At 37.4% G+C, this 16,646-nt stretch overlaps 1 protein-coding gene across 1 annotated transcript in view; it reads right to left on the bottom strand.

Moving 5' to 3' along the window:
- Positions 1–16,646, bottom strand: part of ARHGAP42 (Rho GTPase activating protein 42) — a 143,189-nt gene that overhangs the window by 82,253 nt on the left and 44,290 nt on the right. Inside the window, exon 3 of the mRNA XM_054269941.1 lies at positions 11,958–12,019. Within this exon, the coding sequence (XP_054125916.1) occupies positions 11,958–12,019 (62 nt within the window). The remainder of the gene's footprint in view (positions 1–11,957; positions 12,020–16,646) is intronic.

Consider the following 16,646-nt stretch of genomic DNA (forward strand, 5'->3'; position numbering starts at 1 on the left):
ATGGTCACTGAGCAATATAAAATACTTACTCTGTTTCTACATTACATTTTCCAACACTTGGCCTAATCTCAGTTTGTGCCTTAGACACTTTCCATGGCAAAGTCTATTTTTTTGGTAAAGTATTTCACAATGCAGCTCATCATGAGGAAGTTTTCCTGTCATTCAGCCTAACTTCTCTCCCAAATTCTTCCTGTCAGATGACTGTCTCTTCCTAGCTAGATGATGTAAGCAGCATTCACACTTTCCAGATAAAGAAATAAAAATTTAAAATCAGAGTGAGAGCTTGAGAAGATGAACAGTTCAAACTGAAAGGGGTCTTGTGTATAGATCTACCTACTTACCCTTTTAGCAATCAATGCAATCACTTTTACATGAAGAAAAAATGCCTTATCTGTGACTAAGTGATGGCTATGGAGACTAAGCAGCTATGTAAGCAGTCACATAATACCGGTCTGCTGCTCTTAGGGAAGGTGAGAATTCAAGAGCCAGGCAAAGTTGTGCTGGTTTACAGCAGGCCCTGCACTATTTGTGATCATCATGTGCTGCCTTCCAGCATGAAAATTAATTTGCACACTGTAGGTCTTCACAGGTCAATGCCACTAACTGCACAAGTGGGGTTAATAGGTCTACAATCTGTTACTATTAGGAATCACTTTGCATTATATTGCACAGTTGCTGTGAAATAAAACACTGAGAAAGGCGGTCTGAAGTTCAATGCTTTGCTTCTGCGACACATTCTTCATAGTTTGGATACTGCCATGGTTCTTCTATCTACTATTTGTTATCTCTTCAGTACCAACAAAACCAAACCCCAAAAAGCATTGTTAAAAAAAAAAAAAAAAAAACAAAAAAAACAAGAAGAAGAAGTCGGTGCTGAGGAAATTAGCTACTCAGAGATTAATGTAATTAGAAGTTGTATTTTGCTTTAACAACTACTTTGTGAATGGACACAGCCAGGCATAAAGCCAAAATCAGCTTAGCTGTTTGTAATGGTACTATGCCCAGGAACTGTTAATGTTGAATCTGGAAGTATGTATCCTTTCAGGAAACAAAAGCACGTGCATGAAAATTTAAGATATATTCTGAAAAACTGTAGGTTGGCCACAGCTACAAACTACTAAGAGGTAAGGGAGCTTTAGATACAGGATCCATAAAAAACCTTTCCATTTCTCCTTGCTATTGGCATACTAAGTTTTACTGGTAGCTGACACACTGAAGAATATTCATATATTATTTAAGGCTAAAATGCTGAATAATTATAAATTAGAAGGTTCTGGCAGTTGTCAGTGGTGAAAATTCAAAATGAGTATGTCGGGAACAGCCGACAGAATTAAGAAAGGAGCACAGGACATGTCATGACACATGCCATGACAAGATATTTAGAGCAAAAGATCTAAAAATAGTATCAGATTCAGATTTTTTAGCCTTTTTTTTTCTGCTCTCATGCAAATACAACTAACAAAATAAGTCAACTTAGAAAGCTCTCATCTAGCTTGTAGAAAGGTCTCAATATAGTGTAAGAGGCATCCTAGAAGAGACAAAGGGCTAGTCTGGTTTCTGCAAACTGTGACTCTACTAAGATTGTGTATTGCTACGTGGGCTCAGCTGCAGATGTCGCACCTCCTGTGGTCCTGCTGGATGCCCATCAGGGAAACCAAGTCACCCTTTGCCTCAGTGTGGGAATTATGGATGGTCTCACCCTATCAAGCAGCTGCCCTGCCCCCTCAGTAGCATCCCTGGTGAAAAATGGCCTTTAGCCACGGGGAGGGATGCTGGGGCAGTCTGGCAGCAGCTGCAGGGCAGTGCTGGCAGGACTGACGGGACGTGCCCAGGAGTGGAGCCGGACGGGCGGGCCTGGGCTGGCCCTGCCTGCAGCCACCTCACAGCTCCGCGCTGGCCCCAGCACAGGGCCCTGGCACAGGGGGAGGCTCAGGGCAATGCCAGACCCCCCTGCAGGCTTTGGCTCACCATAGCCCACTCCTGTAGCCCACAGTACTGACTGTGACACTGGACTCCAGGAGGAATTTCACATCAACTCCATGACAGCAAACTGGGCCAAAATTTTAATGATTTTGGCCAAGGTGGATGGGCCACCTCCACTTAACCCAGAAAGGAAACATAACTCAATATTGTTTGAAAAGTAGCTTTTACTAAAGAACAGCTATCCAAAGAAGTAACTCTCACAATATTTTAATCCTTAAGGCTACCAGACTCTGTGGCCCCATACTTCAAAACTTCCCTCAGGACCATGTGACCATGGCTTCCAGATTTCAACTCTAATTTCCTTTAAACACTGGAAAAATAATATCTTTCTCTGACTACAACTACTTGTAATAGCAGGGCAGCAACAAATATTGCACCATGAAGTAGATATGTAGTCATTTATTTGGGTGGTCACGCTAGCTTAAGCAGTTTGCTGATCTTGAAAATGCTCCTTCATCCAATTTTTGACTTCTTCTTCTGCCCTCTGTGGCTGTTACACTGAAACAGTCTGTTGCAACATGGTTGAAAAATAACCAGTAAATATCTTGTTTGTTTTGCTTTTAGGTAGGTCAGTTTTGTGAAGTGGGTACATAATAAACTGGCATGGCTGCCAAAAAACAGACAAAACTGTTAATCTGTTTCAGTCTTAGCACAAAGCAAAAGCACTTGCTCTGGGAGATACATCTAAGAAAGCTTCTCAAGATAACTGTAACTGAAGCCTCTGCAGACATTTGAAAAGTATAATAAAGGCAACCGAAGTATTCTGTAAATATTAACACAACATCCTAAAAGAGAATACTTATATAAAACACCTTTGTATGTAACACAGCTACGAGCCCATGCAGACAACACAGAGTGCTCAAGGGGGAATGTTTTGCTTCCTTATGAAAAGGTGGGGGCTTTGTTTGGCTGGTGTTTGTTTGGTTTAAATAAAGACATATTTGTTTCTACACACCCTTTGGTACATAAAGTGCTTGTGCTGTTTTCTGTTTTTAATCACATTTCCCAGGACATTACATAAGAACAACAAATACAACGGTTTCACTCCAGAGATCAGAATAAATGAAGGAAAATTCAAAATTAAGTTTGTAGGAATGAAGCACCTTTTTTCATATCTCCAGGAGAATTGCACATAAATTTAGAATCCATTTAAAAATTAAGAAAATAGCATGTCAGATAGCAGCATCAAAATTATTACAAGCTAGTAATAGGTACAGCATACATCCTCTTCTATGACCAGCTCCATTCCTCCCTCTGTAGTCAGAAAATAAATGCAAAAATTAAAGGCTATAAGGTTGGCTGATCTAGAACTCAAGCTCCCTTAAAATAGTCATTTAAAAGTGCAAACATCTTTCTTCCTTTTTTCTCTGTCAACAGTCATCTGAAAAGACAGTGACTGTGGTGGAAGCAAAAGAATCTACAAACTAAAACTGCAACTACCACATTTCTGTGAAGACTAAAATGTCATTAAAATAAATTCCTTCTAGCCATGCTACTCACAGAATGCTTCTCAAAACTTTGGGAAGTGCTGTTATGCAACGCAATATCACATGCACTGAAATGCCTGCATGGAGTAAATATATGAATTGAGAACAAATTAGATTTATAAAACGACGAGTAGCAAGAAGTTTTCCAACTAACCTTTCATTCTGCACTTTTAATGAAGACAGCATTTCATATCTCTCTCCATGATACTCTTCAAAACTGGAAATAGCAAGCAATCTCATTTTGTGAATGTTCTCACTGAAAAATGCTGCAAGGTACAGCTGGAGAGAGACTTTTTATAAGGAGAGGTAGTGACAGCACAGGGGGGAATGTCTTTAAACTGAAAGAGGGTAGGCTTAGATTAAATATAGGGAAGAAATTCTTTAATTTGAGGGTGGTGAGACATTGGCATAGGTTGCCCAGAGAAATTGCGGATTCCCTACCCCCAGAAGTGTCAAAAGCTGGATGGGGCTTTGAGCTACCTGGTCTAGTGGGTGGCCTCCCTGCCATAGCAGAGGGAGTTGGAGTATGGTCTTCAAGATCCCTTCCAACCCAAACCATTCTCTAATTGTATATCCATATGGAGGCAAATACAAATACACACACCTTGAATGTAGAAAGCAGGAGAAACTGCAATTGCTAACAAGTAATTACACTAATCTCCTGCAACACACTTTGTTTCTTAAAAATATTTTCTAAAAAAGATTTTCTTAATTTGCATTCTCTGCAGAAGACTGAAAAGCAAATAGTATATGCACACCGAATTACCAGAGCCTTCTTACTAAGGCTTGGAACACTGTTTACGTAAGATGGTAAAGAATGTACATGAATCTTATAAATCCCCTTATCTCTGTTCCCCTTTCCTTTCCCCTTGAACAATTATCCTATTCCCACTCTCCTGTCTTACTCACAGCCTCTTAGCCCTATCAAGACAGACAAGTGATCACTCTTTGTTGCCAACTACCCAGTCAAAAGAACAACAGAGATCAACATGGGAGATCTATGTTTTCACACCTTTTACAAAGTTGCTTACTACAAGAAAATAACTTTTTGTCACAAATCAACTCTATGACAACTATCTTGGAAAACAGCAAAGACTGTCTCTAAAACCAGTCAATTTGCTTTCCTCCTCAACAGGTAGGTTTAAAGGCAATGAAATTATCTAGGCCCAAGATGAGGAGCACAGGGTGCAAAAGGCACCGCAGATTATTTGGTTCTGCACTCTGGACACTCATATCAACAGGAAACAACTCACATTTTCAAGAGAAAAAGAAAAATGTAGAGAGAAAGCTGCTAAGAAATAGAGAGCAAAACATGAACAGTAAGTTCTCTGTTGACTTCATGATCATAAAATTCTGAACATATTCTGAATTCATAGTACGGTTCTGTCACAATGCAGTGATTCTGGAAGTACCTTCTGCAAAGTTAATGAAAATACGGACCTGTATTTTCAGTTCCTGAGGATGGAGTTACAGGGATGTGAGAGGGACTGGTTGCAATTTTTTTCTATTGAGACCAGCTTGATCTTTTAAAAATTATCATACTCAAATGTCCCAGGATGACTGTTTTTTCTTCATTTCCACAAAAAAAAAAAGGGAGAAATCATTTTAAATCATGAACGTTACTGGAGAAATTAGAACTGGATTTAAACAAATTAGGAACGTACAAAGTATACAATTATGGAAGCTGATGCAGTGCTATCTGGACAAGCCAGCTAATGCTCTCTACTAGTAACACCCATAATTTTATCTCCAGGTTCTCTGGCCTAGTATGTATTCTTTATCTGAGAAAAGTTTTGAAATACATACAGATATGTAAACTACCTTAATGATAACAAAACACAAACTGTTTACTTTTATTACTGGTTTTTAATGTTTTTTTTTAACTAAGCACAAATGCTAAGAAACATCTACTGAACACATGTATTTTCATACTTAAGTGGCGCAGAGAAAGACAGCAAACAGGATTCCTTCAAGCCCAAGACAGGGCAAGGGGGAAAGTTGCATTGAGAGTTCTTGCTCAACAAGAACCCACCAAAGAATCATGCTCTCTAGGAAGTCTGCATGACAGAAATATGCCTATCACTTCCTGATTTCATACAGGAGTTATAATGATCAGAGATAATATCTGTAGGGAAATGAAAGTACTAGTTCTAGTATATTTTTGATAGCAATTATATTGACGTAATTACTATCTTCTGGATAGAAGGTCTTCATTTCCCCTGTGTGCACTGCAGTTATGGGAAGGAAGTAATAGAAAGTTAGTGTGAGAGAAATTATTTTTCCAGCTGGATCACTTCTCCAATTATGTTCACCACACAGACACACAAACATTTGTACCAGCACAACAGGAAGACCTTTTCTCAAAAGGTCTATACTTGACAGACACGCAATTAATATGAAGAGGTAACACAGGGCTGACTGAAATTTAAGGCAAAGCTGGTTCTGCAAACTTCTAATTAGATAAAATTCTGTGTAGCACATTTCCTCCAGTTATTTCAGAGATAAAACACAGCAGAAAACCATGCAATGCTACTGAGCACACTCTTGCTTCTTCAACAGTCTCCAAGTAATTTTGCAATGTTTTTTCTTGTTTATCCTTACAAAGTAAGACTGACGATGGTATCAGCAAGGAAAAAAAAAGGGAAGAAAAATCTGATGTCAAGGGCTGAAGTGTTAACCTGTTGCTGAGGACTAGTTCAAGTGTGCTGAAAGGTGTAATTTCAATTTATGAATCACAGGACTCCAAATAACATTGATCTAATTTGTTTTAATAAACGCTAATCAAAGAGACCTCCTTGCAGTCTCTTCTTATTCTCACCTTCTGGGTGTTAAGCTTTCCTTGTTGCCTTCCCCTGTATCTTTTGTAGTCTACATCATACTTTCTGGTCAGAAGTGCATACAGCAAGTATTCAAAATGGGGGCTCCCCAAAAAGGTTTGTGAAAGCATGCCATTTGTTTCCAGTAATTTTCCTAATGATTTCTAAAACTTAGCCCGTCAAAGGACAGTAAGCTGATAGTTAAAAAAAAACCCAAACAAACAAAAAAAAACAACCTCAAAACCATTGAAACCAGTATTTTCCTATCTTGCAGAACTTCCCTTACCTTAAAGACATGGATTTCTCTGTAATGAATATCAAATATGTTCTCTGCTATATCTGGGATGAAACAGGAGGAAGAAAAGGTGAAAAAACAGATAACTGTAGGTAAAAATTATGTTTATAAGAAATTTGAAAATTCACTACTGATTTACCGATCCTTCTTCAAGAGAAACCTCAAAGAGGTACTTCTAAATTAGTAATTTGATGCAGAAATTCAGAAAGTCTTTCCAAAGAAGCTCGTTAACAAAACAGTCCATGCTACCTTAACGACTCAATAGGATGTACAGCCATCTTAACTATAAGAAAAAAACTCAAACTCTCTAAGCCCAGGTGCTTTTAATTAATTTTAAACAGCAAACATGGTGGGAGGAGAGGGAGTAGAAGGAACAACAAAAATAAAGAACAAAAAAACCAGTCGTAACTTCAAAGAAGTCCTTTTATTTGTGGCCTTTTCTTTCACTTACAGTAATATGCTTTCAGTGTTCTTCCCAGCAGACTCCTACCAAGGAGATTAATTTAAATGCCAAATCTTGCATGAGAGGTGAAAAACACTGAAATCAGTTACCAAGTATATCCAAACACCAGCAAACACTATTTTTTTGAAATTTGAGAGACACTATGCAAAAAAAGTGCCAGGTGTTTGTTCAGCAGTCTCAGGGTGTTAGTACATGCAATGCTATTTTTCCCCTGTATAAACTGAGAAATAAGCTGCCCCTGTGGATAGGAGACTGCTTACTCTTCTGATGGAATCTGTAATGCACTTCGCATTATAGGGAAAAGGTTAATTCTGTTCAATAACATGCTGTGCCCTTCAGTATCTGATTTTATGTACCATTCCATGGATAGCTGGTTTTAACAACTCATTTATTTTTCTTCAAGTGCAGCTTTTGAAATTGAATATTTTGATGCTTTCCCTGAAAGCAGATAGCATCAGACCCCTTGTGTGAGGACAAATACAGAACCACAATGAGAACATCCAGTTAATACAAAAAAAGTCCACAAAAATGAGATACTGTCTGAAGCATGAAGATTATTAGATACAAAAAAAAGCAGACTTTACAAAGAAAAATATTCATCAAGCATAGTACAAAACTATCCACTTCAGAATTTTTATATATCCCCTGGAGTATTTAATATTGGTCAGGAATCTCACTGATTCATGATGCCAGAGAGAAAAAGCTCTGGGGCCATTCATCACCTGCCAACAACCAAAAAAAACCCCAACTTGGATAAATAGCAAGGAATTTAAGAATTAAGAGCCTATTTCAGTCTTGGATTCAGTAAGCTCTCAGAAATAATCAGGGAGTTCCAGCAAGATAACGTTGACACTCAAGAGAACTCATTCAATGCTTCAAACACATAGGGGATCTCTAGGACCAGCAGCATGAACCAGTTCATCTATAGTGATGGTAACACAGAATAATCCTCCAAGAGGAAAAGGAAGTAGCATTTTATTTCACTCCCAGATAATTTCTGTTATTAATTTTAATATCAATATAAAATTAATAGGAAGCACAAATAAAATATGAATCTGTAAAATAAAATATATCACTTATTTAACAGAAAGAATGCAAATTTAGTGAAAGAGGAAGGAAATTATTTTAAGTAAGTTCCCTTGATAAAGATTCAAACATCGACATGGGATTAAATTACAGCATCTCTATTGTTCCCTAATAAACACTAGGAAACAGAGGTCATTATTCTACATCCCTGATGGCTTGCTGCTGAAATCATTGGAAATGCAGTGGGGACGAATCTGACTTTTTATCCAATTTACAGTACATGTGAAGCCCAAGAGTACTGCTGTTTAGCTGGGATTTTTTTAATGCACCATTTACCAACAGCATCACTAAATTAACACCACCACAAAATGACAGACCTCATCAAAACTTAAGGCTGTACATCATAAAAGAAGCTATCTTATGAGTTATTTTTCCTTTATCTTCTTTTTAAGGGGAAATGTGTGGTGCATGGCCTCTGTTTTTTCTGACTACTCTTCAATTTTCTAGCATCAAGAAATAAAAGACAAGGATAAAAGAAGCTGACTTGCAATAATCACCATATTATTACTGCTGCCAGTAATAATGGCCACAAGGCCTTACAAAACAGAATATTTATTGTGACATGAAGTTTCATTTGACTTTATACTTCAGTGTTTTTCCTAACAATACCATTCATAATGTCGTGTTTCATTAGCTTCTTCTGAATAAAAAAAACTTCTGGTTCTTCTGGGTCTTTATGCAGGAAGGAGAGAAGATTTCCTAAACACCTTCTCAAACTATTTCCGCGACCGCTGGAAACACTTCATTTATACAATCAGCGGACAAGCACTCCAATAGTGTGTTCCGTAAGACAAAAATATAATTTGACTTATGAAGAATTTATTAGGCATCAGATTGGAAATAAATTGGTCACATGAATATATACTTTTTTATACTTTTCATATTCTAACCTGATTAATGCACTTATATGTATGCTCATAATTTAACAAAATAAAGTTCAAGGCAGGGAAACAAGGCCATTAGCTGGTATGCAAAATTAATATCTGTCACTCCATATTCTCATACATCCTGCATTCACTGAGACAATAGTGTCTTTTACTATCACATGCTACAAGAATTAAAAGAAAGTTGAAAGTAGTATGAGGAAGTATATCCAAAAATAGCCACAACATTGCCTAGATTTTTTCTCCAAGCCTTCTACTAAATGTCAGAAAGAACAAGCTTTTTAAAAATAACTTTTGCATGTTTTCTCTCTTTACGCAGAAGGAAATTAAATTCTTAAAGGCCTGCATGCCGTGTCTCAAGCTTTCCCATCAGCTGAGAACCTTGTTTAGTATCATCACTAAGCTGCAAATTGGCTGACTTAAAGTGCTTCCAGCAGAGAAATCTTAGTGGATGCATAATGCTCCAAACTTCCTCAGAAGCAAGCAAAAGTGCTTTCAAGATTCCACAGTTAAATTACAAGTTTCTCAAGGAAAAACCTTATACTAGGAATCTATTTGGCACACTGATCCTCACAGGGACCTCTGGGTTCTATGACGACATGTAGAAAACTGCAGTAAGAAACTGGGAAATAAAAAGTCCACATCTTTGACGAAGGTGACACTTTTACTCCAGTAATAATTAAACAAATTCCACTAACAGGCAGCTCAAACATTTTAAACGTAGAGAAATCTGAAGACTGATAAATTTTCTTATGCAAATATAACTACCATGAAAACTGTGTGTCCTCAGTGTTCTCATTCTGGACAGATAAAAGGAAGTGAATGAGGATATTCCAACCTAAGCAAAAAGGTGGATACAAATAATTTCGTGTCCAGAGCAGCTGCATCTTAGCTGAAGACCCACACTGGAGCAGCCTGTTCCTGGAGGACTCAATCCTATGGAAAGGACCCACACTGGAGCAGGTCATGAAGAACTGCAGCCATGGGAAAGACTCATGTTGGAGAAGTTTGTGGAGACTCTCCCCCAAGGGAGGGACCAATACTGGAGCAAGAGAAGAGTGTGAGGAGTCCTCCCCATGGGGAGGAAGGAGGTGCAGCCCTCATCCCCTGCCCTTCTCTGCCACTGGCAGGGAGGAGGTAGAGAACTGGGATTAAAGTAAAACCTCAAAAGAAGGGAAGGGCAGAAGAAGTTTCTTGAAGATTTGGATTTTGCTTCTTATTACCCTACTCTGATTTGCCATTAAATTAAACAGATTCCCCCAAGTTGAGTCTGTTTTGCTCATGACAGTGATTGCCAAGTGATCATCTCCCCCTGCCCTTATCTCAGCCCATGAACCTTCCCTTAAATTATCTCTTCCCTGCCCAGATGAGGAGGGCAGTGACACAGCAGCTTTGGCGGGCACTGCTAATCCAACCAGGGTCAACCTACCACACTGAGCTATACAATCCATGCATTCCCATGGAAATCATATTGATACAGAACAAAACATACTATTCCATCTGACTAGTCTTTTTTCACTTAATAATATTAATTTTTTGCCCTTCTTTTATGCTAAAGGCCTTCCTACATCTTTTACAAAAACATTATATGGCAAGATCAAATTATAAACCAAAGAGAGGCCAAAAACTTCTAAAACTGAAAATGGTAGTGACTCCTCTGAGAGGAAAATAAAAAGAGGGGAAAGAAATGAGAGAAAATAGGAAATTTTTTTACATAGTGAAAGACTAATGAGTTTGAAAAATAAAGCCCTCATCTATTCATTGCTTTTTTTCCCCTAATAGTTAGCTCATAACAATCTTTAACTTAAAATGGAAAGCTATCAATTTAGAAACACTGTTTAACTAAGGAACTAATAAGTGTTCTGCTAACCTACTTTTAAGGTGGTAAGTACAGAACAGTCACCTCACTATCCCAGATACCCAGGAAAAAATGTTTTGCATGAAGTAAAAAAAAAAATTATACTTTTATACATTTAAGTAATATTAGCTATGCAATTGTACTAAATAAATGTTATGACTTTGCTAATATAAAATATTTATATAAACAGAAATAGTGGGAGAGCAATTCTATGGCTATTTACTTCTAGGTTAAGGCAAATTTATATAAACTTTTTTTTCTGAATTAGTAAATTGATTCCGAACTGAGTCACAAAAGCCTTACCTCAATGTTCTAAGTAGCCATAAGAGAAAGGAAAACCGGCACAGACATAATCTTTGGATGGATTAGAGTGAGTTAAACTTTCACAACATTTAAAAATCCCCCTACTGATCATAATTCTTAGCTCACTCCTTTATTCATGACTTACTCCCAAGGAAGAACAAAAATAGCTTCATTACTCACCTGGATTTTTTTTTTTAATAGTTCCATAAAAATACACTTAAAACTTCTTTAACAAAGCTATACTTGAATAGAAATACAAAAATTAAAGCAAACAACAGATTCAAATGGCATAAGGACACTGTATCAATGGATGACTCTAACCAGACCAATCTGTAGTGTATTCTACAGGAGTTTCTCTCAGGTAATGAATTCACTTTCTTTTCTAATCACTTACTTCTCAAATTCTTGCATTACTAGCATACATTCACTGCACAACACTCAATAGTATTTCATTTAGTACAAATACAGATCTCCATCTGTATTTGTAGGAAGAGAAAGGTACACCAGGATTCAAAGCTTATTTTTGGTCAGGGAGCAGGAAGGTAGGAAACAGAGAGAAAACAATTTTTAAATTGATGTAAACGTCTTTTCTTGAACTGTTTAATAAAAAATTGCTGTAGTTTGTGCTAGTACATTTCTGCCTTTGTGTAAGAATTCCAAATAATTCTTATGATGTACTTAACCTCTACTACAGAAATAAATTTTTTAAAAAATCACTTTAGGGAGAATAGAAAAAAGTGTACTATTTTTCTCAAGGAGAGGTCCAATGGAAGCAAACTTACCAGCCGTCTTCTCTCCTCTTCAACAGCAATCAGGAGCCGAGCAAACTCCTTCAATGACTGGGCTGAAAGGAAAACAAAGAAAAAGAATGTTCTGCTTAAAATGAGATTTTAAGACCAGGTGAGCCCATTATCTGGATTGAAGCTACATTGATAAAATATTTCTCTAACATTGCAATGTAATCAGTAGCCTTAAACGAGATAGACTGAAGCAGGCAGCAGGTCAAGAGCAAAGAAAAAGAACCTGAGTCTTAAGAGTCATCTGTATTTTAAACATGGTTTTTTAATGGAATATGGCAAACTGAATTTCCTGAAACATGGAAAGATCAGTCTCAAAACAGAAGAATTCTGCTTTCAGCCACAAAATTCACTTTAGTATACCAGGAGAAGAAAGAAAATAATTGAGTTTCTCCTACTAGGGTGGGAGAACAAGTATTTGAAGGAACTAGTAAAAATATTTGGGTAAATATTTGACACTCAACATTTTAGAAGAAATGCCAAGCATTTAGATTTAACTGCTTTTTGGCTTTATGTTTTACAAGGACAAGGTTTCAGGTGACTCAAACATATGATTGATTTATAAGCTTTGAATTCTGTTACAACTGTGACAAAGTCTTTGCTCAAAATTGTTTTCAAATAGAAGTCAAAGAGCTGAAGCAGAGTCAATGGAAACATAATACAAGAATTAACCCTAAAAGAGGGCAAGAAAGAGGAAAACATTCTGAAAACTCTTAAGACTTCATTCTCATGTGAGCAAACCTGTCTAGAAAAATATTTCTTTCTATTTGTATTACTTTCTCAAGGGCACAGGGGTTACTTAGATTCAGCATCACAATCCCATCAGTGACAATCCCAGAGAACAATCATGTGAAGAGAGCTAAGGATCTGTTTTCACTTTCTCCTGATGCAACTAGCAGTAATTGCTACCAGTGACAGCATGCTACATGTTGTGGTTTAAAGCTCTGAACTCAGAATACAAATTGCTAAATACAGTTTCTCACAATAAACTTGAGGCAATCACAATCATTTTGAAAGAAGTAAAAACAAACATGGAAACAAAACTCAGATTTTCTCAAAAGAACAGGACTGAAAAATTCTTCACAGTTAACAAACATATAGCGCTGACAGTATTTAATGGAACTCCACCTCTTAGTTATTTTTTCATCTTCTTAAATGTTATTTGTGTTAGTCTCCAATAATATGGTTTTATCCCTTCTCAACATCTCTAAAATATTCAAGGAAACAAGCACATTTTCTAGAAAGTACTGGAATAGATCCTTTAAGAAGAAACTATTATCTGGCTTGCCTTAGCTGCCTTGTCTGCATTCATGAACTGTTACTTAGTTTTTGGACCATTCCAAAATAATTTATATTCTTTATACCATCTGGACCTTGGATTCTCCTTTCTCTCTCCTAACTTTAACAGTTGAAGAACACTTTGCTGTTTGCTCCAATTTCTTCTGCAAAAAATTACATAGATAATTTTTTTTGTAACTATGATGCATATCTTGGCCTCTAAGTCAATGTTTGCTGACAAATTCTTTTTTCCCCATTATGAGTTCTTGGTTTAGTCCAAATACACCCGTAAGTGAACTGTCCATCTACTTGGAACTTGAGTCCTTTCCTTTAATATTTTTTCCCTGAGAACACAAGTGTCAGAAGATTTTGTCAGTTATGTTGATATCAAGATTTTCAGTTTGATATCCACTGAATTAAACCAATCTCTTAGTCAGCTCATAATATCCCATGGGAAAAAAAACCAAACCAAACCAAAAAACAACAGGTAAAGAAATAGGATTATAAACTGGTTGGTTATACCTGACTAGGAATATGTAGAGTGTTACACTCAAGAACATCTAAGTACCCAATACGAAATGCTAAAATCTAAATAAACAATTAGCCAGACAGACATGGCTAAACTATGAGGATGTGTAGGAGTTGCGGGGGGAGGAAGAAGGGGAGTGTAAAAGAAACCCGAAACAAAAACTAGCAAGAGAAGCCTTTGATTACCTGACTAGGAATATGTAGAGTCTTACACTCAAGAATATCTATGTAGCCAATATGAAATGCTAAAATCTAAACAAAAAATTAGACATGGCTAAACTATGAGGATGAGGAGGAGTGGGGGGGAGGAAGAAGGGGAGTGTAAAAGAAACCCGAAACAAAAACTAGTACGAGAAGCTTTTGATTCATCTTTTGAATTTCAAGGCTGAACCAGAGAGATTTTTAGTTTAAGAGTTGAAACATTTGATTAGGATTTAAATAAATTCAGGTCAGCCACAGGAAAAAAGCATATAAAATATGTTCCGTAAGTGTGCAAATCAATATTTTCCTCAATATTTAACACTAATACAAAGGTACTAGTCTGTCACCTGTACAGTGCCTCAGCTAAGGACTGAGAAACTGTCTCCATCTTTTCCTCCCCATTGGCTCACCTTTGGGGGAATTACTAAGAAAAGTCAGTTTCACTAAGAACACAGAACCTACACTCTTCAGCAGCTCTAAGACAAACCATCCCTCTGATCTTATGAGACTTTGATTGCAGAGACACCTTTGCATCAAAACTGACTACACCTCTGATGCCTGCTGCCCAACATCCACATCCATCCCTACATCCAGCCATGGAACGTCCTTCCCCAGCTCAGGAGTTGCACAGGGAGAACTTGTGCATTGTGTTGTTCAGAGCATAGTGAAGGATGCACACCCAGTAGAGAGTTCTGCAACATGGACATCTCTGGTGACCCCCATGGTTCTTCTGTTCTTGTAATGCCACCAAATTCATTGAGAAAGGCTTTACCCATGACAGCTCTCCTACAATAGCCCTGACTACTGCAGCACTGATCTTTCATGTTATTACACCCTTCTTCCCATGCAGCCTCCACTCAGTGTGGCCTCATTAAAATCCAGGGTCTGTCCCTAGAGAACTTTGGCTGTGCTGGAAGCTGCACTGGGAGGGGGAAGAGAAGAGAGCCCTTGCTCCTCTTTTCCCAGTGTACCCTTTTCCTTCTTTCTCCCCCCTTCTCCCACAGAGCCCTCTGGTTGCAGAAAGGCAGCAGCCCTGCCTCACCGCAGTTTGGGGCTGAGCAGACAGAGGGATGCTGACGGCAGAGGTCACTCAGGGGGGTGAGGCCTCCCAGACAATTCACCCATGTGGAGATCTACACTTGGAGATCTGGGCAGGGGCGTCCTTCCCTTCCAACACTACTACCCTCATCAGGATCTCAGCACAAGGCACAGAGCTAACTCTGGATTCACAGCTCTCAACAGGAAACAAACAGATATTTCAACAATAATAATTTGGGGTCATTTTGTGCAGTTGAAAACCAGAAGATTTAGAAATCAGACTCATCTGTGTCAGATGCAGCCTGCTGTCTGTCAGGACACTCAGGCATTACACACCAGATTCACAATCTTTTCTTAGTAATGCTAAAATATTTTTTAAATCTACTTCTTTTTAATGAGAATAGACACAGAAGAATTGAAGTGAAATTTGTAAATACAAAAGGGGGTGGGAGAAAGAAGAGTCAAGTATTTTGCAAGAGGAAATGTCATGGGAATGTGCTGATAAGAAATAAATTCTGAAAACACGAAAAATATGAAGTACAATATGCAGCCTAACATATTAAATATAAAGACATTTTTAGTTATTTTCTTAAATAATTATTGTTCCTGGTGAACCATTTAAAGAAAAATGAAGTGCTGACTCAACATTTTATTCTAAGTTATTAGGGGATATTAAAAATCCCAACAGTGTTACAGTCTGCTTTTTCTTTAAGGGCTACTCAAAAGGACTTGTAAGATACATTTGGTATCATGATGGAAATGATGCCTGTGAAAAGCAATGCCCAATAAGTAGAAACAACTGAATATATACCCAGATATACACTTGTGGTCTCATTCATCACAAACACAACAGGTTGCCAGCTGCTCTCTCTGGAGTGTTCCCAGCTCAACAACAATGAGCTGCAAAATTTCCCTTGTTCAGGAGAAAGCGCTCCCATTATTTTATTTACCAAAAAAAAAAAAAAAGAGCTAATCTCTTTACTTTTAATTAAAAAGTCTTTTAATTAATTTGCTTCATAAAGAAACAAACAAACAGTATCAGCAGCTTAAACATTAATGGTGTAGATCAACAAATCAATAACGTTCTTTTTTTTTCCAATACGCCTATCATTTCAAACACATGGTACAGCTCTACAAAGAACTACATTCACATTATTAAAAAGGAACTGAGGTTTGATATAGAATCTGGTTTACTGCATTGAAATCAACCCAGTTGTTCAGAGGAAAAAAATGCACATAATAAATCTTATGAAGTTTTTCCTATATACTTGTGTAGAGAATGTATCACCTTAAAATAACATGTCTGTGGAAATTACTGAAGCTACTCTACCAACCTTAGCTTAATACTTAAGAGTACAGCGCTACACTGTATCACTAAATGTCCCATGCAATAGATATGGCATCATCTACATTTAATGACAAAAGGCTGACAAAGCATATGACACATATAATAGCTTTGCATGACCAATACTGAACTGAAAGACATAAAGCCAAGTTTGGAAGGTAATGCTCAACCCAAGACAGAAATTAAAAGCTACTGTGGAAGACAATACAACAGAATGTTCTTTTTTGTGGACTGTGGCTTTAATTTCCATTTATACATTCAGTCTTAAATGATGCATAGACAAT

Source organism: Melozone crissalis, unplaced genomic scaffold, assembly GCF_028551555.1.
Source record: "Melozone crissalis strain CALT ecotype California unplaced genomic scaffold, PUWL_Pcris_2 ptg000008l_1, whole genome shotgun sequence".
In the NCBI taxonomy this organism is placed as follows: domain Eukaryota; kingdom Metazoa; phylum Chordata; class Aves; order Passeriformes; family Passerellidae; genus Melozone; species Melozone crissalis.